Here is a 21291-nt window from a genome sequence, read left to right as displayed (position 1 = left end):
AAAACTTAGCCCTCGATACATTGGACCATATAGGATCATACGCAAGGTGGGCCAGGTAGCATATGAGTTAGACTTGCCTTGGGACTTGGAGTCTGTACATCCAGTCTGTCATGTGTCTATGCTCCGTAAATGTGTCAGAGATCCTTCCAGAATTGTGTCAGTTGACGACGTTCAGGTCACAAAACAGCTATCATATGAAGAAACTCCCATTGTTATACTATACCGACAGGTTCGGAGATTGAGAACTAAAGAAATAGCTTCGGTGAAAGTACTTTGGAGAAACAACAATGTGGAAGAAATGGCTTGGGAGGCCGAGGAAGACATGAAGTCTAGATATCCCTACTTATTTCCTCCTTCAGAGAAGAGTCTGACTGAGACGTCATAACCTTAAGGTACATGTATGAATTCCTGTGTTAGTTATTGTTATTGGTCATGTGAGGCCATTGTCGTTATTGATGATTGTGGTGTCATATGACCATGATAGTATGATGTATAAAGTATATTAAAAATAAGTAGAATTTTAAGTAAATTGAGACAATTCTTAATTATGCGGGTAATTGGTTAGTTACCGGGTAACGGGACATTATCCAATTAAGTAATAAATTATCAGATAAGACCAAACTCCCTCCGCCAAAAAAATGTGGCAATAACCCACTATTGCTACATATGACTAAGTAGTCATATAATCTTAGGTGGCAACTAATGTGTTATATATACACTACTTCATTTCTAACAAATTCAATATTTTAATCAAATGGTTCACTACTTTATTTTTCTAACATTTTCAAGACTACAATTAGATAGGAGGTTGGTACCATAGAAATGAATTTTCCTACAAAGTTCCTACAACCAAAGACATTAGCATTCCTACAATTAGAAACATTAGCCATAAGTTGATAGTTAAGAAGAAATACAGAATGTTACCATTCTTATTTTGAACAAAAAAAGTTAATTATTGCAACTAAAAGGAAATCCAACGAGAATTGTTAGCAACGTAAAATTTTGCGGTTCTAAAGGAGTACGGTGCAACCTTTTCCAAGAACATCTTACAGATTTTCCCCTACTCCAGGTATGTTAAGGTCATCCCTTCTTTCTTTTTGGCATGATCTGTACGACACAAACGAAACGAGCAAATGCACAATTTCCATAAATTACTCTATTCATAGAAATGCTAGAGATTGTATACTCTTATTCTCCCATAAGTCTTACTATTCTATCGTCTGTTCATGAGTCTCAGAAAAATACGTATTTAATAAAGTTTATCCGAAAGGCATATTGAGTTTTATGGTATTCCGAGAAAAATCTTATTAACGTATTTCTTATGCATTTCATGCATTTATATAATACATTGACCCATGACCATATGGCGTTATATATGCATATATATATATTATATTTATATGGGATAAGGGAAAAAAGGTTACGACGTTATATACGCACCACCACCTGATCAGTTGGTATATGTTGATAATGTTGGCCACATTGGCCGAGACGTTATGATGGGATGCCCTCAGAGGCTTGATGATGTTATGTACACCTATACCTATGCATGTCACGACATTTATATGCACGTGCATGACACTATAAATGTTGCATAATTTACAAAGTTATTCAGACTTTCAGGCGGATTTATTTATTCCATGTTTTATCTATGTCTTTTGTGTACTGATTTGCATGCCTTACATACTCAGTACATTATTCGTACTGCTATTTTTTGGGGCATGCGTTTCATGCCCGCAGGTGCAGGTAGGCAAGCTGGCGGTTCCCCTTCTTAGGATCCTTGGTTAGCGAGAGTTGGCGTGCTTTACTTGATCCAGAGTTGCTTTTGATTTTGGTACGATATGATTGTGTGTGTGTTTGTATATATATATATATATATATATATATATATATGGGTATGGCGTGGCTCAGTCCCGTCTTTGTATAGTTATATTTCAATTAGAGGTTTGTAGACAGTATGTATAACTGGATAGTAGGTGGCCTTACCGGTTTCCAGTTTTGGATATGTAGTTTTCTATAGCAGCCTAGTCGGCTCGCCCCACGCATTCCGTGCGTATATGTACATATGTCTTTTGGACATGTTTCCTTTGCATATGTTATTCATGTTTATATCTTAAACACATGCTTAAGGGTATTCGACATGTAGAACTCAGGCACCCGTGGCGGCCCATCGGTTTGGGTCGTGATACCCGGACAATATTTTTCCAGATATGGGAGCTATTTTTATCTTGGAGATTCCAGCTTTGTTGGGGGTCCTATTGTTATATCTGTTGTGAATTACCCTACTCCAAAGGAATTTATGATCTTTTTTATATCTCCAAGCTAAGCTAGCTAGAGTATTGGTTTTCTATTTTGTTTTGTATAGTCCCAGCCCCCATCCATCTTTTGCTTTGTAGCAGTGTTCCAACTTATCAAATGGTATTTTTTTTTCTGGAGGTGCTCCCCCAGAGGAAGTTCATTTGGATTCTATCAATGTTATTAATAGTAGCTTGGGGGAGGTTGTAGATCTGCATAACATGATTGGGGATTGCGGTCAGGGTTGATTTAATGAGAGTGGTCCTTCGTGCTATGTTAAGGAAGTTAATTTTCCACCCTTTTAGTCTATTGTTGAGACGGTCGATTATATATTGAAAGTCTTTCTTTGAGGGATTAGAAAACCCTATGGGGAATCCTAAGTACTTACCGAATTCTCTAGTGTGGCTTATTGATAGGCAGTTGCTAAAGTCGGTTTTTATGTCTATTGGAATATTTTCAGAAATATTAACCTTGATTTGTTGAAGTTGATAGATTGGCCTGAATGTGCTCAAAATTTATTGAGAGTATCTATGATGGAGTTGCAGCCTTTTTATTAGCGTTTGCTAGGAGGATTAGATCATCTGCAAAAAATAGGTATGATAGAGAGGGACTTTTTGAAGAGATTTTGACTGGGTCCCACCCGCAGCAGTCAATTTCGTGGTGAATTAGTCTCGACAGCATTTTCATGCATATGATGAAGATGAAAGAGAATAGGGGATCACCTTGGCGAATACCTCTAGATGGTTTAAAGAATTCTGAGTTGGATCCGTTAATAATGATAGAGGTAGACGTGTTAGAGCTACAAGACATAATTAGGTCAATTAGATCTTGAGGGAATTTTAAGGAGGTTACTGAGAATTTTATAAAAGACCATTCTAATTTATCGAATACTTTTTCTAGGTCTATTTTTATCAATATTTTCCCTTTTTTTCCTTTTAATTTTTTAAAGTGATTTAGGACCTCGTGGATAATGATAGCATTGTCTGAAGATCTTCTGCCCTTCATGAAGCTAGTTTGTGTTGGGTGGATTAATTTGGGCTAAAAGGGATTTGATTCTATTGACGATGATTTTTGTTACTACCTTGTAGGCAGTGTTACACAAGCTGATCGGTCGATATTGCTTGATAGTTTCAGCATTTTGGCATTTTGGGATTAGATAGATGTAGGTGCTATTCATATCTCCAGCCATCTTTTTCTCCCTAAAGGTGTCTTTGCAAAAGTCAATTAATTTTTCTTTAGTTTCATTCCAGAACTTCCGGTAGAAAAAGGGATGCAGACCATCCGGTCCGGGTGCTTTGTAGGTTTAAAAGAATCTAAAACACTTTTAATTTCGCAGGCTGTGATGTCTTGGCACAGGGTTTTTTGGTCCATGTTATCAAGAGTTGCATAGAAGGACATGCAGTGATTCGTTCTATAGGAGGTGTTATGTCCTGTTGAGGTTTGTGTAGTAGTTGTTTATTAATGATTTAATATATTTTTGGTCGTAGTACCAGTTGCCCACTTCGTCCTTAAGACTTAGGATTCTATTCTTTCTTCTACGTTGCATGGTGGTGATGTGGAAAATTTTTGTACTCGCATCCCCTTCATTTAACCATTGTATTCGGGATTTGAGCCTCCAAAATTCCTCCTCTAGTTTTAGAATGTCATTGAATTCCTTTAATAGATTTGTTTCGAGGTCAAGTAGGAATTGACTGGTCGTATAGTTTGAGAAATTTTGTATTCCATTAATTTTGTAGATTATGATATTTTTTTAATGGAAAATATTGGCAAACGTAATAATGTTCCATTCTTTTACATTTTTTTGTAAAGTTTTCAATTTCCCCTAGTATATTATCTTGGTTGGTCCATGACTCCTTAACAAGATTTTGAACGTTGGGTGAGATAACCACATAGATTCAATTCTGAAGATATTATTACTGTGTGAGAAGTTTTTGAATAGGTCTAGTTTTATGGGACAGTGGTCAGAATGAATTCTTGCTAAGTGTGTGACGTGCGCTTCTTTAAAAAGGTTAATCCAGCTTGAGTATGCTATGTATCTATCCAACCTTTCCATGATTAAAGTTTTAGTCTTTTTCCTTTTATTTGTCCAAGTATATTTTGAGCCCTTATACCCTAGGTCAATAAGCCCACAAAAGTCTAGGCAGTTAAGGAATTTCGATACTCTAGGGTAGTTTATTGGGAGGCCTACGAACTTTTTGTTTGCCTTAGTGACTTCGTTGAAGTCTCTTGTAACTAACTAGGGACCCTTAAAACTGCTTACTACTGTCTTTAAATTTTTCCACAGAATAGTTCTTTCTTTGCTTAGGTTGCTAGCATAGATAACATATAGTAGCCAAGGGTTAGAATTATTTACCTTAATCATGACATGAATTTCTTGGTAAGTTGTTCCGATTTGATCCACCAGAATATCTCCTGCATTCCACATCATAAACATGCCTCCTGAATTGCCTTAAGTTGCTACCTAACCTATGTGAGTGAATCCAAAGTCGTTTATGAGCATGCTGTGATCCGCCATTTTTGTCTCCAAGAGTGCTACTAGGAAAAGCCTGTTGTAGTCCAGCATAGACCTAAATGTTCTTCTAAACTCTTCATTCCTCGCTCCCCTACAGTTCCATACGATCATACTCATTGGTCTAGATGGGGGGTGGGGTGTTCTCCTCTGCCTGTGCATGGGGGGAGGGGGGACTTGCCATGTTTATGTTGGCGTACATTATCAGAATCATTACTACCCCGTATTTGTAGATTGCTGGTGGTGTTAGTAGCTTCCTTATATTGATCAAGCATTTCCTCAAATTCATCGGGCAACATAAGATAGACTCTTTTTTCTTTTCTTTCCTTGAACACCAACGTTTTTTACGTTCGTAGCATGGCATACTCCACTCTTCGTGCTGTTGATGACCCTTCCTCGCCCGTCAGTTGCATTGGTTGATGGGGTGCTGTGGTAGTTCCCTAGTTTTGTTGTGTGTTTGAGTAGTGTATATGTGGTGGTTGGTTGCGCTGAGGGTTGTTGTGGAAGAGGGGTAGATTCATGCTTAGGGGTATTGGAGTGCTTGGGGTATTCCTCTATTGACGACCCATGGGGATGGGTGAGCTCCCATGGCTGGGTGTGGTGGATTTATTTGGGGTTGTAGGGTCATTAGGGCTAGCCATGGGTGGTTGGCTACATTGTCCAGCCCTATCTTTAGTCCCTCGTTACAATTTGGGATAGGTAACTCGATTTCTCTATTTGGATTATGATGTCCCGGCTCTCTTGGTGTAGATTCATGTTCAGTGAGAACCCTATTAGGCCGTATTCCATCTATGAAAGTGGGACATGGTTTGTAGCTAAATGTGGAGTTGCATACAATATTGGATGACCCTGCCTCAATGCTTGGTTGTTCAGCTGCTGAGTTCTTTGGTACTATTTGCGTGTCCACACATTTCTACTGTGATTCCTTTGATGCCTTCTATAAAAGCTGTTGGTTGGTGGGTAGTCTTGACATTTATTGTGAGTTCTTTGTGGTCTTTGCCTAGGTTTTTCTTTGCTTAGTTTATGTTGTTGTTGTTGTTACTAGGCAGAGAGTTTAAGTAGCAGGGTTCATTTTTCCCTTGTTCTGCATAGTTTTCTAGTATAGGAAGGACAAAATTGTTAGAGTTTGGTGAGTTGACATTTTCTAGGGAGTTGTTTTGATTTGTACTAAGATTTTTGGGAGTGATGTGAATATCGACTGTTGATTGTGTAGTGTCTTTGATGGTCTAAATTTTGTTGTTATTAATTAATGAGGTTTTGAAAACTTCTTGGGTGATGCAAAGGTCAACTTCCATTGAGCCGTTATCATTGCAAACTAGGGTATGTTGAGAGATGTTATTGTCCGTTGGGTTCTTTGAGTTTACGTGTGTTTGTGTGGTTTCATTAGTTGCTCCATCAGATTTTGCCGGGAATGGTGGGTTTTCTAAAGCATTAACATTTCCAAGTCTTTAGTTATTGAAGGGGGGAATTTGGCTCATTGATGTTGTGACAGGGCTCGATGGTTTTGAGTGAATAACCAGTGGATTTTTTGGATGGTTCATTGTGGTTTGTGCTGCTTCAAGGTTTCCATTTTGTCATCCATCTCATCCATTATTACATTTAATGCCATGAATTGATTGCCATTACTTTTGTCTGTATTGATGCTTTTGTCCAGTTGTTTTGGCTGTGTTTCAGGTTTGTGGATTGTTTCATAGTTCTTCCTTCTGAATTCCTGTCTAGGTTGATGCGTTTGGCCGGAGTTTGTGGTCTGAGTGGTATCGTGTATCTGAGATTTCCCCCTTGCATTTTATCTTCCTATTTTGGTTGTCTTTGTGGATGGGTGTTTTGCCTTCCCATTTGGTCCTCCTTTTTCCTAGTTTTTTCATGTGTGTCTATGGTCAGTGGTCAATTTCCTCTGTTAGGGATTCAATTCCAACATTGTTTTGGTGATTATCAATTACTTCTTTTCCCTTTGAAGGCTTTAGGTTGGGGCAGTTTGTTTGAATATGGCCCAATCCTTTGGTAATGTCTTCCTATGATAACATGAGTTTTAAGAGGGTTTTCTATGGGTTCTAGGATACATACTCTCACACATTTGCCCTTGGTAGTTGAAGCAGTGCATACATCTATCCTTAGTAGCCTCCCTAGTTTTGTTCTTATTTTTTTTGGAGAATGTCATAGTCATAGAATTCTGTTGGTAGTTCTGGTAATCTGGCCCAGATGGTTGAGTATGTTTGTGAGGCTGCTGAGGTTACGAACTTTGGCTCCCATTTTCGGACAGTGAGGAATTGATTCCCAATGAACCATGGTCCTCCATGAAGTGCTTTGTCGTAGGTTTTGGGGTTTGAGAATTTAGTTAGGTAGTAATCGTAACCTAGGTCTATTAGTGTGATACTTTCCGTTGATTTCCATATTCCTGTGATTTTGTTTTGGAGGAAGGAGGAGCCCATTTTTCTGCCAAATATTTTGATGATAACAACATTTGTCCAGTTGTTGTAGATCATTTCTTTGTTGTGGAGGTGATAGGAATAAAATTCTCAGAATCATAGTGATTCTCAGTTTCATCAAAAGTGTCGTGGCCCTCCACTGATTTCTGGACTGCTATTTAGTTTTGGTATTGTGTTTCAACAAGATTTTTCTTAAGTTTGTGGAGGAATGAGTTGGTTTGTCTATGATTTTCCTCTGCGAGGTCTTGTCTGATTCTGGGACTGATGGGTTTTGTGTTCATATCTTGGTCCATTTCCATTGTTAAGTCTTGGGGGCGTATTTTTGCATTTGTAGATTCGTTTTTAGCTATGTTCATTAAGAGATCTTTGAGGTTTCCTTGTGGTGTTCTTGCTATATTAACTGGATGAGGAAGTCCTTGAATAACAGGACTTCTCTTTAGTTCTAGAGAGAAGTAGGAGAACTTCTCTTTCTAACTCATTTTTAAAATTTTCCCTACTTTCCTAGTACTAGTATGATTTCTAATTCGAGTCCTATCACCGTTAAATAAAGAAAAGAAAGAATTTTACAAATACAGGTCAAAATAACATTTTTCAAAAAGTTTGGGGGTGCAAAGAGTGTTTTAATAAAAATAAAGGACCAGTTCTAGCGAACCCTGGAACACATCATATTTGCTTCACTTAGCTCTTTCTCATTTCAGGTTTTTAGGGCAAACAAAAAGAGAGACAGTGCGGCACTCACAAAGCATCGAAATCTACTGGTATTTTTTGTTAAATTTGGGAACTTTTTAAATTTGTATGTGTATGAAACAATTTTTTGGTTAGATTTGTGGATTTTTTTAGTACAGTTTTAATCCGATATGAGTAGATGCGTATATGTATGTGAATGCTAATTTGGATTTGTATCCGATTTATAATTTTGTTTATCTTGATGTTTTTATAAAAATAAAGAAAAAATTAATCTTGATGCATTTAGCTGAGAGTACATTGTACATTTATTCCTTTCTTTTTTTGGTCCTTTTTTTGTTAGTGCAAAATCTGAAATTACAAGGAATAGAGTCTATGCTGTTGCTTACATGCTGTGATTTGGATTTTTTTTTTCTTATTTTTTCTTTCTCTGCGTAATATTGCTATTTACGTGTTAATTTTTAGACTGGAAAGGATGGGCGTGAATGAGGGAAAAAAGAGGAGAAATAGGCCTAATTAGAGCAGAGTTAATTTAATTGATTTATGGTTTTAGATTTGTTCCCAGGAGAAAAGATGATATAGAAACTGCCCGGGGCTTTGGTTGTCTAGTGGTGAGTGCGTAGCTTGTGTTTTGTGGGTTAGCCGCACTCACAGGTTCGAACCCTGTCATAGGTGGTATTTAACCGGAGAAGGGTAGAGGGTGGGCCCATTATCCACCTAGTTTCAAACCGTGTGGTACTGGACCTTGGAGATTTCTCGGTTATAGAGAAAGGATGATAAAGAAATCATTATTCTGATCTGCAATTTTTTTTCTTTTTCTCTTCTTCTGTGTGTGTGTGTGTGGGGTAGGGGGGGGGGCAAAGTGGCTAAAGTTCTTGCCTTTTCGAGCTAATGATTTGATTCTCGTGTAGCAACTTCTTGAAGTCTTACTACGAGTGTTTAGATTTAACATTTTTGTTCTTGCCTGTTGATGAACTTCTTGACTCATCCAACTATTCCTTTGCAGGTGAAAGATTCTTGAAATGGCGACTTTTGCCAAACCTGAGAATGCTTTGAAGCGTGCTGAAGGTTAGTGGAGTTACTATCTGGATCTGATTTAGCAAATTACTTTTACAGTAAACTTCTCAAAGCTTTATTTTGAGATGTGCCCTGGTAATATGTACTCTGTACACTTGCAGACTTATATCTCAAGTAATATCTGCAATTTAGGAGGGGTTATATGGTCACAGGGTGAGGGTGGTCTAGATGATTTTTAATATTATGGGAGGGTGAAGTTTTGTAAATTCCAGATGTTTTAATAGTAAAATTGAGAATGTCGGTATGTTTACTAATTTGATGTTTTGATGTAGAGTTGATTACTGTTGGACAAAAGCAAGAAGCGCTGCAAGCACTTCATGATCTTATTACTTCAAGGAGGTATAGAGCATGGCAAAAAACTCTTGAAAGGATAATGTTCAAGTATGTAGAGCTATGTGTTGACATGAGAAGGGGGAGGTTTGCCAAGGATGGCCTAATTCAATATCGTATAGTCTGTCAGCAAGTGAACATTAACTCCTTAGAGGAGGTGATAAAGCATTTCATGCATTTAGCTACTGAGCGAGCTGAACTGGCTCGCAATCAAGCACAGGCGTTGGAGGAAGCTCTGGATGTGGAGGACTTGGAAGCTGATAAAAGGCCTGAAGATCTTATGTTGAGTTATGTTAGTGGGGAGAAAGGAAAAGATAGATCTGATCGCGAGCTTGTCACTCCCTGGTTTAAGTTTTTGTGGGAGACATATAGAACTGTTCTGGAGATCTTGCGTAACAACTCAAGATTGGAGGCTCTGTATGCCGTAAGTTTCCATTGCTCTTTCTTTTCGTTAGGTTTTTGAATAATTAGACTGCATTTATGTTCTGAGGTGAGGAATCTTAGTATCATGACCTTCAGGCTTGTTTAGACTGTAATTGAGTAAGCAGGTTTATCCTTTTTTCCTTTTCAATTCGCTTGCCTGGGAAGTGATTGTGCTTCTGATTTTTTGCTTAGTAAATCAATCCCTTTCACTTCTTATTCATAATCTTCATGGGCGTCTTTCTCAGTTTGCTGGGCATCTGTCCATGTTCTTTGTTTCATACATGTATCAGTTTTGTCAGAATATAAGTCTATTCTTTTTGATAAAAGTTTATATATATCATCCGGGTACAATTTTTTTTGTGTGTGGTAGAACCTGATTTGTCCTGTATGCCATTTAAGCTTTCTGCGTGGCTGATAGGAAGTTCTGTACTCTTTCCATCTTTAGTTGAGCATATATTTTTTCACTGAAAGAAATGAGAATTAAGCTTCAAACCTATTTTGCTCAGATGACAGCACACCGAGCCTTTCAGTTCTGTAAGCAGTACAAACGTACAACAGAATTTCGTCGTCTTTGTGAAATCATCCGGAATCATTTGGCAAATCTCAACAAGTATAGAGATCAGAGGGACCGGCCTGATCTGTCTGCTCCAGAGAGCCTGCAATTGTATCTAGACACTAGATTTGAACAACTGAAAGTTGCTACCGAACTGGGTCTTTGGCAGGTTATTACTTTTTCTGATAGATTATTAGCATATCTTTTGTCCTATATGGGAGTGAACTTCATATGTTTTAGTTTTCTTTGAAACAGGAAGCTTTCCGTTCCATAGAAGACATATATGGATTGATGTGCATGGTTAAGAAAACCCCCAAGGCGTCATTGATGGTTGTTTACTATGGGAAGCTTACTGAGATATTTTGGATGTCATCAAATCATCTTTATCATGCTTATGCATGGCTCAAGCTTTTCTCTCTTCAGAAGAGTTTTAATAAAAATTTAAGCCAGAAGGATTTGCAGTTAATAGCATCGTCTGTTGTCCTAGCTGCACTTTCTGTGCCTCCTTATGATCAGTCGTATGGTGCATCTCATCTTGAGCTTGAAAATGAGAAGGAGAGGAGTTTGAGGGTGGCCAATCTAATAGGTTTTGAAGTTGAACCCAAAGCCGAAAACAGAGTAGCGGTAATTTCATTTTTGATTATTTTAATTATTTCCTTACTGTTAATCTCTTGCTTTGGCTGAACAGCTTCTGTTCCCTTGCCTTTTCTCCTTTTCAGCTCTCCCGATCATCACTTCTTTCAGAGTTGGTGAGTAATTATATATATGTTTTTTTAATTTAGCATATAGTCCTTCAATTTTTTCCATTTTTATAGTTTAAATTCCTTGTCTCTTTGCATTCGATGAACCCATTAAATTTTCGAGGCAAAGATGAGCACATGTCATACTGTTTTTGAAATCGTTCAGTCTCTTGATTTTTTAATTGTTTGTCGGTTTCTTTGGTTTTTCTTAATTGTTTCTCCTTCTGTAGGTGTCCAAAGGTGTGATGTCTTGTGTCACCCAAGAAGTGAAAGATCTTTATCATCTGTTAGAAAATGAGTTTCTTCCTTTGGATCTGGCACTGAAGGTGCAGCCCGTATTGAGCAAAATATCAAAGCTTGGCGGTAAGCTGTCTTCAGTTTCCTCAGTTCCTGAAGTACAACTGTCTCAGTATGTTCCTGCCTTGGAAAAACTTGCTACTCTGAGGTTGCTCCAGCAGGTATGCACTCTGTTTTTTACCTTTTGATAAAGAGCACGCATGCACATTATTTAAGGTGGAAGTCCAACTTTCAATTCTGTCTTCATTTTAACTGAGAATGCTGCTATTTGTTCCTTTTCTTGTTGCAGGTCTCTCAGGTGTATCAGACAATTCAGATTGATAACATATCTAAGATGATCCCATTCTTTGACTTCACTGTTATTGAGAAGATATCAGTTGATGCGGTTAGACGTAATTTTCTAGCTATCAAAGTTGATCACATGAAGGGCGCTGTCTTCTTTGGTAAACAGGTATAATGTGTCACTTGGAATTAAAACTCTTGTCTATCCTTCAGTTTTTGTTTGTGTGTCGGTTGGGCGCCCCTAGAGATTACTTTCCTGTGTCTTCGTCAGTTGGTTCTGAGAGATTTTATCAGCATTATCAACATTGTTCTTTCACCACATTGTTCTTTCCCTCATTGTAAGTGAAAGCACAGGAATAGCTCGCTTATGGCATCTACAGAACCTTGTGTGTCTTCTGTTATCTAATTCTTCTATGGAGATATTTTTATTATCATAATTTTGCCAGGCATGACAGAAAGACACTTTTTTTTGGTCAAAATGACAGAAAGACACTTGTATTTCCTGAAGGAGAAAGTAGATTTAAAGCAGGGTCAACATTTCTTGTATTTGATTTTAATGTTTTGTGCAAAATAGTGGGCTCTCTAAGGGTGTGTGGTTAGCATAATAAGTTTGTAGTTCAGTCACTAGAACAAGGAGCTTGTGAACTCTGAGGTGCAGTTCTTAGTTTCTGAGATATAAGAGTTTTAGTGGGTTGCTGTTTTCAGCAGTTTCTATGTTGTGGGATTTGATCTTACTCTTATGGATTTGTAAGTTCAGCCTGTTCCTCTGTGGTATATATGTTGATGAACTGATGCAGAAGAATTTGTAGCTGTTTCTTTGAGACACTTTGAACTACATGGTTTTGATTTTTCCCCATTAAGCCGTGTAGGCTAGGTTATCATACATCATTTGCTCATAATTTTGTTTCCAGAGTATTGAGGTACCTCTGTGGTATATATGTTGATGAACTGATGCAGGAGAATTTGTAACTGTTTCTTTGAGACACTTTGAACTACATGGTTTTGATTCCCCCCCACCCCCACCCCCCAATTAAGCCGTGTAGGTTAGTTTATCATACATCATTTGCTTATAATTTTGTTTCCAGAGTATTGAGGCGGAAGGACTCCGGGATCATCTGTCTCTTTTGGCTGAATCCCTTAGCAAGGCAAGGACAATGATTTATCCCCCAGCAAAGAAGGCTGCCAAGCTTGGGGAAGCACTGTCTAATTTAGCGGAGATAGTGGAGAAGGAGCACAAGAGACTTCTTGCCCGGAAGTCCATTATTGAGAAACGCAAAGAGGAGCAAGAGCGTTTACTCTTAGAAATGGTATGAAATTCTTGGCGGTGTTGTGAATTGCTTGTTATTGTTGTTATCGCATATGAACTTTTGTGACCATTTCTTTTAAGGAACGAGTGGAGGAAACAAAGAGGCGAGAGCTACAAAAGATGACTGAAGAGGCTGAGCAAAAGCGCATTGCTGCCGAGTATGAGCAAAGAAGGAACCAACGAATTTTGAAGGAGATAGAGGACCGAGAACTTGAAGAGGCCCAAGCTTTGCTGCACGAAGCTGAAAAGCGCAGCAAGAGGAAGAAGAAGCCAGTCCTAGAGGGAGTAAGTATATAACTTGTACTTCTGTTCCCAAAAACTTTCAATTGGAAAATCTTACCCGGCATTAATTTGATTTCAGGAAAAGATGACCAAAAAGGTGATCATGGAATTGGCGCTGAATGAACAACTGAGAGAGAGGCAAGAAATGGAAAAGAAGTTGCTCAAATTTGCTAAAACTATGGATCATCTGGAGAGAGCTAAGAGAGAAGAAGCTGCACCTCTTATTGAATCTGCATTTAAACAACGTTTAGCTGAAGAGGCAGCTCTTCATGAACGCGAGCAGCAGGTTTGCATTAAAGACATATTATGCTTTTTGCCCTCCCACAATCTATGTTGCTCGGACTCTCCGAAAATATCGATGGGTGCGTGTCGGATCCTCCAAAAATAGTTTATTTTTGGAGGATCCAACACGGGTGCGGCAGCTGTTTTGGAGTGTCCGCGCAACATAGCCCACAATAACGAGTACTTTCACATTTTTACCACAGGGATAACTAGCTTGTGGCAGCCAAGTGTTCATGAAAAAAAATTTCTTTCACATTTTTCTTAAGAAAGTGATATGTTATCTTTTAACCTTCTACCTCTTTCGTTGAAATATTGCTGATGAATTGACCTTGCGTTTTAATACGTTCCCAGCAAGAGATTGAGCTGAGCAGACAACGACATGCTGGAGATTTAGAAGAGAAAAGGAGGCTGGCACGCATGTTGGAGAACAAGGTCAGTTTATCCGACTTCTATGAATTCGCTGAACTTCTAGATATAAGCTTTTGATGATATACCTGAACTATTCGTTGTAAAGTTGGGTCAGTGCTATTGATAGTTTATTGGGTCTATGGAACTGATGTAGGACCAAAGTTGAAAACTTCTGAACTTAGTGCAGGCTACTTTAATCTTTGAGCTGTGAAGCTAGTGGTAATAGAAAGTGTTTTTTCTTTTATTCTGCCTTCTGTCTAGTTTCTTGTATAATGGCCTTGTTTGAAAATAAAAAGAACGGAAGTTCAAATCCTTTGCAGCAGTTCACCCTATTATGAATACATTGGCATATCACAGTAGCCAGCAATGACGAAATTGTCTCCGATATATGCTTACTTTTTTGTGGAACTAGTTGAAATCTGAGCAGCCATCGGCTTGCTGAAGACTGGTCTTGGTCTTTAACAAAGTAGGTGGTTGACGTAGGCTGCATTGATTCATGCTAATGCATAGATTAGCTGATATATATTCCTAATCATGCAGAGAATTTTGCAAGAAAAAGTTGTCAGTAGCCGAGAAGCTGAATTCACTAGAATGAAACGGGAGAGACAGGAAAGGATCAGCCAGATAATTCAATCAAGGAAGCAGGAGAGGGAAGCTAGGAGGAAAATGATATTCTTCCTGCGATCTGAGGAGGAGCGACAAAAGAGGTTGCAGGAAGAGGAGGAAGCCCGCAAACGTGAAGGTACTTTACTGGTTAATTCCCCACCCACGTCATGTGCATTCAAATCTTTTAGGGTTAAAGGTGCCGGGGGGGGGGGCATTTATCGAGGTGTGTCCAACCAAAGAGTTCATGCTTCTGTTTGTCCAGACATGTATTTTTTTGGGTTTTGGATACTCTGCTACACTCTTATCACTATAGCATGTACTCTCATTCAGAACTTATAAACTGTCCTTTTTAAGTTCTTTTTCCCTCTCTTGCTCCTTTCTTTTTATCCCCTGCCTGCAGTTGAGGTTCAATAGCTACTCAAAATTAATTTAGCATCCTATGGCAACTTTCTGAAAATTTTGCAGAGGCAGAGAGACGGAAGAAAGAGGAAGCTGAGCGGCAAGCCAAGTTAGATGAGATTGCAGAAAAGCAGAGGCGGCGAATGCTAGAACTTGAAGAGAAAGAAAAACGGGAGAGAGAAGAGATCTTGCGTAAGTCCACTGCTGTGCTGCCAAAGCCTGCTGAGCCTCCAACCTTGGGGCGCCCCGCAGAACTTGGTGGAGCTGCTCCAATTCCTGCTGCAGCAGCTACTGCACCTACTCCTGGCCCTGGGAAATATGTTCCTAAGCACTTACGAACAAAAATGGATGGTGCAGGCCAGGCGCCACCCCCTGAAACTGACAAGTGGGGCGGTGGAAGTAAGCCAGATGATCGACCATCATGGCGCGATGAACGAAAGCCGCCTTCATTTGGTAGTGGCTCGAGGACCAGTTGGCCGGCTTCTAGGCGGTGAATGGGTTAAGTCACTTATGAGTCGTGCAGTGGCTTATACCGGAGTCTTGCATCCTCGGCTTTTTGGTTCAAGAAATTCAATTTGCTGTTTACCTTTTTTTGTGACTTTTACCTAATGTGTATCGGAGTTTTTATTTATTATGAGCTCAAGCATTTCTTGACTAAGATATTTTCTGCACGGTATGGAGAGGCTTGAAGTTTTTGACAGGTGATTTGATGTTGAACTTTTTGTCCGCAAATAGCTACAGTTGCTATTATGTTCAACTTTCTTTTTCCTAGTGAAAGTGTAAGACGATGGCCTATATTATTTCCTGTTGCTTATCATGTTATCTCCATCTTGTCATATATTTCTCTGGCAATACATCTTTGTAATAGTGAAAATAATACATTCCTGGGTTAAATGTTTTGTCACTTTTGGATCAACATGTGCAACCTTAAAAGAAGAGATCTATTACTCAACTGTACCTATTTTACTTTACTTTACTAGAGCTTCCGGTCAATGTGAATTGGCAAAAAAACCATGATATTTCAGTTTATTCTATTAGAATCCTCAGTCTTTTGGTAAATATAACCAAGTTGGGGGCTTTTAAACACTTGAAAAAAGGAATGATGTAAAGCTACACGTGTAAGAACCCACGTCCCCTACAAATTTAACTCTTTGATAAATCACTACTAAGTATTACTTTACTTACTATACAGAAGAGCTTTGGAAGCAGCTGAGTAATTACTGGTATCACGTGGATGACACACCACTAATCTTCAAATTAGCCCATGAATGGTGATGTTTCATATGAAACTTAGTCAAGAGAGATTGTTGGGTGTGTCTAGATAAAGTCCGACATACAAAGTAGAAAGGAAAAGAAATCTACTAATACAGAATTGAATATTCTTAATGATGTGAGACTTTTGGGGAAAATCGTGCAACTTTAAATGAAATTGAACAATATCACATCATCTTAAGGGGTCGTTTGGTAGGGTGTATAAGAATAGTACGGAATAAGGTGTATCAGTAATGCATAAATTAGTAATGCATGGGTTAGTAATGCAAGCATTAGTTATGCAGATATTATTTCTTATTTACTGTTTGGTGTGGTGTATTAAAATTATAATGCATTGCATAATTGTTAAGAGTTGTTTACAAAAATACCCTCCATATTCTCTAGTTTTAAGGGACTTTAAGGACAATTTTGTTAACTATACTAATGCATGCATTAATAGCCTTGGTGTTACTAATGCCATGATTTCTATGCATTACTTATACATAGGATAATAGCAAGTATGATGTATAACTAATACAAGTATTAGTTATACACAAGTTGAAAAAATAGACCAAACAATGTATTAATAATGCATAGAGCTAATGCTTGCATTATTTTTCCTAATACCTCTTACCAAACGACCCCTAAGAGTACTTACCTTTGTGCTGTCTTAGTCCAATATGTTGGTTTTCCTTGGATTGGTGCAGAGCTAATTGGCAATGGAAATATGAAATGTATTAGTTATTACAACAATAACATACACAGTAAAATCCCATTAGTAGGGTCTGGGGAAAGTGGAGTGTACGCAGACCTTACTTCTGCCTCGAAAAGGATAGAGAGGTTATTTTCACGAGATAAATATATTAGTTATTATTGTCATTATATAAAAATGACACTATTTTTTATATCTCACTTTAGTTTTTATAACTAATGACAAATAATTAAAAAAAATTGTAAAATATCCTTACAAGTGAAAGTTCATAAAATAATACGATTAAAATCGTAAGATATCACAATGTATAGTAAAAAAATAATATAGCTTTATCTATATTAGGCCCGAGCTTCAACGAGTTATAATAGGAGTGACAAAACAAAGAGAGGATGAAGTATCATCACAACAAAAAATCTTAATTTAAAAAGATGAAAATAAAATACTTAACAAAATTTAAGGATAGGATGACAAGTGCCATCAACAGAAAATTTTTAATTTTTTTAAAAATATAATAAATAAAAAAATAAATGGAGCAAAAACACTTAGCAAAATTAATAAATTAAAAAAGGATAGGACAAGTAATACAATATGCCTTTTAATTAGTGTAAAGAAAAAATAAGTAGATAACAATATTTGTAAAAGTGGACAGGTTTTGGTGTAACCATTAACGGAGGGGAAAGCCTCAACTTAGGTTAAAGGACTGTGACTATTCTCCTTTTTCCCCCAAATTAATCCCATCGTCGTCCCCTTTACTCATCCACTCTCCACAAAAAAGACTGTCAAATGAAACTAGAAGCTCTGTGACCGATTTCTACATCATCGCCGTCATGTTCGTTTCCAGATACATTCAACGGCGCTCCTTGCAGTATATTTCCTCTCTCTTCTTTTTCTAATTTCGTTTGTTAACTTTAGATAAATTTAATTTTAATTATTAAAGTTTTTTTTTTTAATTTAAAACTATAGGAATGCGATTCTGCGGAGATACGATATGGTGAATATGATTTCAAGCGGTGAAGTAAAAAATGTGGAAGTTCCTATATTTACTGCAACGAGTAAGGTGTGGAATTGCGTGCGGTGGATGTCGGGGAAGAGCATGAGGAGCAGAGTAGCAATGAGAATGCAGAATGAGTCAAGCAAAACCCTAAGGGAGATACGGAGGTCAAAGAAGTTGAAATTGAAGCTGATGACTGATGAAGAACGGTTAATTTATAATCTCCGTAGAGCAAAGAAAAAAGTTGCTTTGCTACTTCAGAAGCTGAAGAAATATGAGCTACCAGAGTTGCCATCTCCACGGCATGATCCTGAGCTTCTCACTCCTGAGCAACTGCAAGCGTATAAGAAGATTGGTTTCAGGAATAAAAATTATGTTCCTGTTGGTGTTCGTGGAGTCTTCGGTGGAGTTGTCCAAAATATGCATCTCCACTGGAAGTTTCATGAGACTGTACAAGTTTGTTGTGATAACTTCCCTAAGGAAAAAATTAAAGAGATGGCCTCAATGCTGGCTCGACTAAGTGGCGGTATTGTGGTTAACATACACAATGTAAAAACCATTATTATGTTTCGCGGCAGAAACTACCGCCAGCCTAAGAATTTAATACCTATCAACACACTTACAAAAAGGAAGGTGAGCTACAAATCTCTTTTGAGTAATCCACTGCTTATGTAAATCCTAGTAGTAAATTTACAAGTTGATGAATTGTTATATGTTTCTGTTAACCCCTTAATTTTGTATTTCCTTGAGGGAACCTAGCTTCTGTCTGTGTTTCATACATCTATGTGATGTAAAACTCCCTGGGTGCTATGAGTCTTAGACATGTACTCCTGGTCCCGAAGAATGGGTATATGGCATGTCTCATCTGTTGAACCATCGATATTTTGGAATTTGTGTTGAACATAGGGTCTAAGATTCTGGACTCTTTTAATTCCTATTGTATGTAATGAACTATCTTTTCTGTAACTTGCTTAACAACGCTGGAAATTTGAACATGTTACTGTTGATGAGTACACATCTACTGTTTGACAAAGTTATCTCTTCCATGTAGGCATTATTTAAAGCCCGATTCGAACAAGCACTAGAATCACAGAAATTAAACATAAAGAAAATAGAACAAGAGCTCCGGAGGAAGGGGATAAATCCTGATGATCCAGCAGCCAGGGCCAGCATCCAGCGAGTAGCATCCACATTCTTCAATGCCATTGATAAGAAAGAAGGAAGCCCATATGTCTTTCAGGAGGATACTGGTACTAAGTTGGGTCTCAGCAGTAGTATAGACCAAACACATTCAACAGCTGAAGACAGTGACCAGGAAGAACTTGACCGTTTTATTGCTCAGATAGAACAGGCAGCTGATGACGAATGGGCAGCTGAGGAAGAAGCAGAGAAAGACGAAGTAGGGAAGATTAGATATTGGAACAAAGAAGATATAGGTAGTCGATTCAGAAGATCTGGAATGATGGGAAGTGATGAATCAGATGATGAGTCAGGAGGGAGAACAAGTGGCTGGAATAAGACTTACGGAAGGAAGATAGCTGATGATGATGGACATGATGATGTATCTGAAGATGACAATGAATTGGATAACAATGATGACCAACGTGGTAGAAGCAATTACGCTGATTCCGGCATGTACAAGGCTCCTGACAGGCATCCTAAGTATAAAACGGAGAAATGGCAGAAAGGTAAGAGCAGTAAACCTATAAGTGAGGGAGGTTCAAGCAGAAATTTTGATCCTTATTTAAAGGGAAAGATGGGTACAGAAGGTTCTGGTTCAGACATGTTAAGTGACCTTGAGGAAGCCATGTGGAATTCAGATGATGAGGGAGGGCAGCACTCAATGCCACCAAGTGAGTATAGAAGTAGTAGTGACGAGGGGGAGGATTATGATAATTCAGATGATGAGGGAGGGCAGCACTCAATGCCACCAAGTGAGTATAGAAGTAGTAGTGACGAGGGGGAGGATTATGATAAGGTAGCAACATTGGGATCAAGTGCAGAGGATGCACCCGGTTCAAGGGCATCAAGAGGGGTAACTAATAGCTTTAGGACAAGTAGTCAAGAGCAGATGAAGAAAAATGAGGGTACTTCCGAGAGCAAGACAAAGGTGAAAAGCTCAAAGGACTTGGATGAAACTTGGGACAGCGACTGACCGGGGTGCCACCTTTGACGTAGAAATAGTGCTCACTGGATACAGTAGAATAGAGGCCAGTGCTATTTATGGTACTTGAATAAAGAACTCTGATTTGTGCAAGAAATCAGGAAGAAATGTATGGATTAGTATCGCGTTTAATGGTTACTTGAAGTAAATGCTTTCAAGTTGAATGCACTTTTCATATGGGCAGGAGATCGAGCTAAACCGGTTCTTCTTGTGTGCTTGCATCTACATGTCTGAATTTGGGTGAAACGCTAACAACGCACAGAGACACTGCCAGTGCACCTGTATTTGTCCTCCTGTATTCTCTGTATCCATATCGTTTAAGTGCCCAAATACTTCATATTCCTTTCTCATAATGTTTGTCGAAGCGTGCTGCTGAAGAGTAGTACATTGAAGAATCTGGGGTGGTGACTTTTGTATAATATCAGTGATTTTTCATTTTTTTTTTGTTACTGCTTATTTGAGCACTATGTCTTTCTCCTGATAATGAGTGTAACAAGTCCAAATCCATAATTGACTTGATTATCAGTTATCAGGTTGTCGCGGTCTCATTTTACTACGACCTGTTTACTGAGCTCGCATAATGTACCAAAAGCAGAATGGGTATTCCTCGTCTTAGGGGAGGAAATAATAATGGGGGAAGTGTATGATCTGAACTCTGTTATTGTGGTTGTGTTGGTGAATTCGTCAAAGTTAGAATTGTTGGATTCAGCTTAAATTATTGATGGTTTATCTAGGCTTTCACAGTGTTCATATTGAATATTTTATGTACCGCACTCGAACAGTTGATTTTAATTGAAAATGGCTAGTTCTTACCAGAGAACTCTAGCTTGTACCCCAGAAATTACACTGAAATGGTAACCCCTTGCAATTAGAGCATGTGATGAGGCTCTGCAAAGAAAAAATATCCTTCAAGGGCTTGCGTTGAATATTCAAAACATTAGACTCGAGCACTTAGTCTTGTTTATAACCTAAGATCCAAGTGAACGCTATAGGATTTCATCAAATAAGTAATTGTTATGAATAGTTTGTAGATATGGGTGCCCATGTATGGAATAACTTATGGATGAAATCTCCTGCTTTATGTCCATCCCATTCACTATTTACAATAGTAAGTCTTCTCATTTTATGCATATAAAAAGCTATGTAAATTTTAATGGAAAACACACAAAAGTGAAAGAAGAAAAGACTTCTTCCTTCTTTCTATCTCTTCTTATTTATATTTTACTGCATTGCTTTTATTTTATAACACGTTATCAGCACGAAACTCTAATTTT

The 21291-nt window shown here is 38.2% G+C and overlaps 2 protein-coding genes across 2 annotated transcripts; both read left to right on the top strand.

The window, feature by feature from the left end:
- Positions 1-7897: 7897 nt before the first annotated feature.
- LOC104212119 (eukaryotic translation initiation factor 3 subunit A-like) lies at positions 7898-15721 on the top strand. Its single transcript, XM_009761307.2, is given in 16 exon segments — positions 7898-7988; positions 8921-8982; positions 9264-9745; positions 10251-10466; positions 10553-10921; positions 11017-11046; positions 11268-11495; positions 11624-11764; positions 11766-11785; positions 12702-12739; positions 12742-12923; positions 13004-13207; positions 13284-13490; positions 13838-13918; positions 14435-14636; positions 14966-15721. Coding segments are annotated over 15 exon segments (2874 nt in total). The 5' UTR covers positions 7898-7988; positions 8921-8936; the 3' UTR covers positions 15394-15721.
- Positions 15722-17515: 1794 nt separating this feature from the next.
- LOC104212117 (CRM-domain containing factor CFM9, mitochondrial-like) lies at positions 17516-20145 on the top strand. Its single transcript, XM_009761305.2, has 3 exons — positions 17516-17727; positions 17826-18486; positions 18905-20145. The coding sequence occupies exons 1-3, from the start codon at positions 17690-17692 to the stop codon at positions 20006-20008; spliced, it is 1803 nt and encodes a 600-aa protein (XP_009759607.1). The 5' UTR covers positions 17516-17689; the 3' UTR covers positions 20009-20145.
- The last annotated feature ends 1146 nt before the right edge of the window (positions 20146-21291 follow it).

This window comes from Nicotiana sylvestris, chromosome 7 (genome assembly GCF_000393655.2).
Source record: "Nicotiana sylvestris chromosome 7, ASM39365v2, whole genome shotgun sequence".
NCBI lineage: Eukaryota > Viridiplantae > Streptophyta > Magnoliopsida > Solanales > Solanaceae > Nicotiana > Nicotiana sylvestris.
This window is presented reverse-complemented; position numbering and strand designations above follow the sequence as displayed.

What these genes read in the sequence shown, in the direction of transcription:
- LOC104212117 (XM_009761305.2), top strand. Translation starts at nt 17,690, where the DNA reads ATGTTCGTTTCCAGATACATTCAACGGCGCTCCTTGCA. An exon ending in ATTCAACGGCGCTCCTTGCA is followed by an intron (nt 17,728 to 17,825) that starts GTATATTTCCTC and finishes TTAAAACTATAG; the next exon opens with GAATGCGATTCTGCGGAGAT. An exon ending in ACACACTTACAAAAAGGAAG is followed by an intron (nt 18,487 to 18,904) that starts GTGAGCTACAAA and finishes TCTTCCATGTAG; the next exon opens with GCATTATTTAAAGCCCGATT.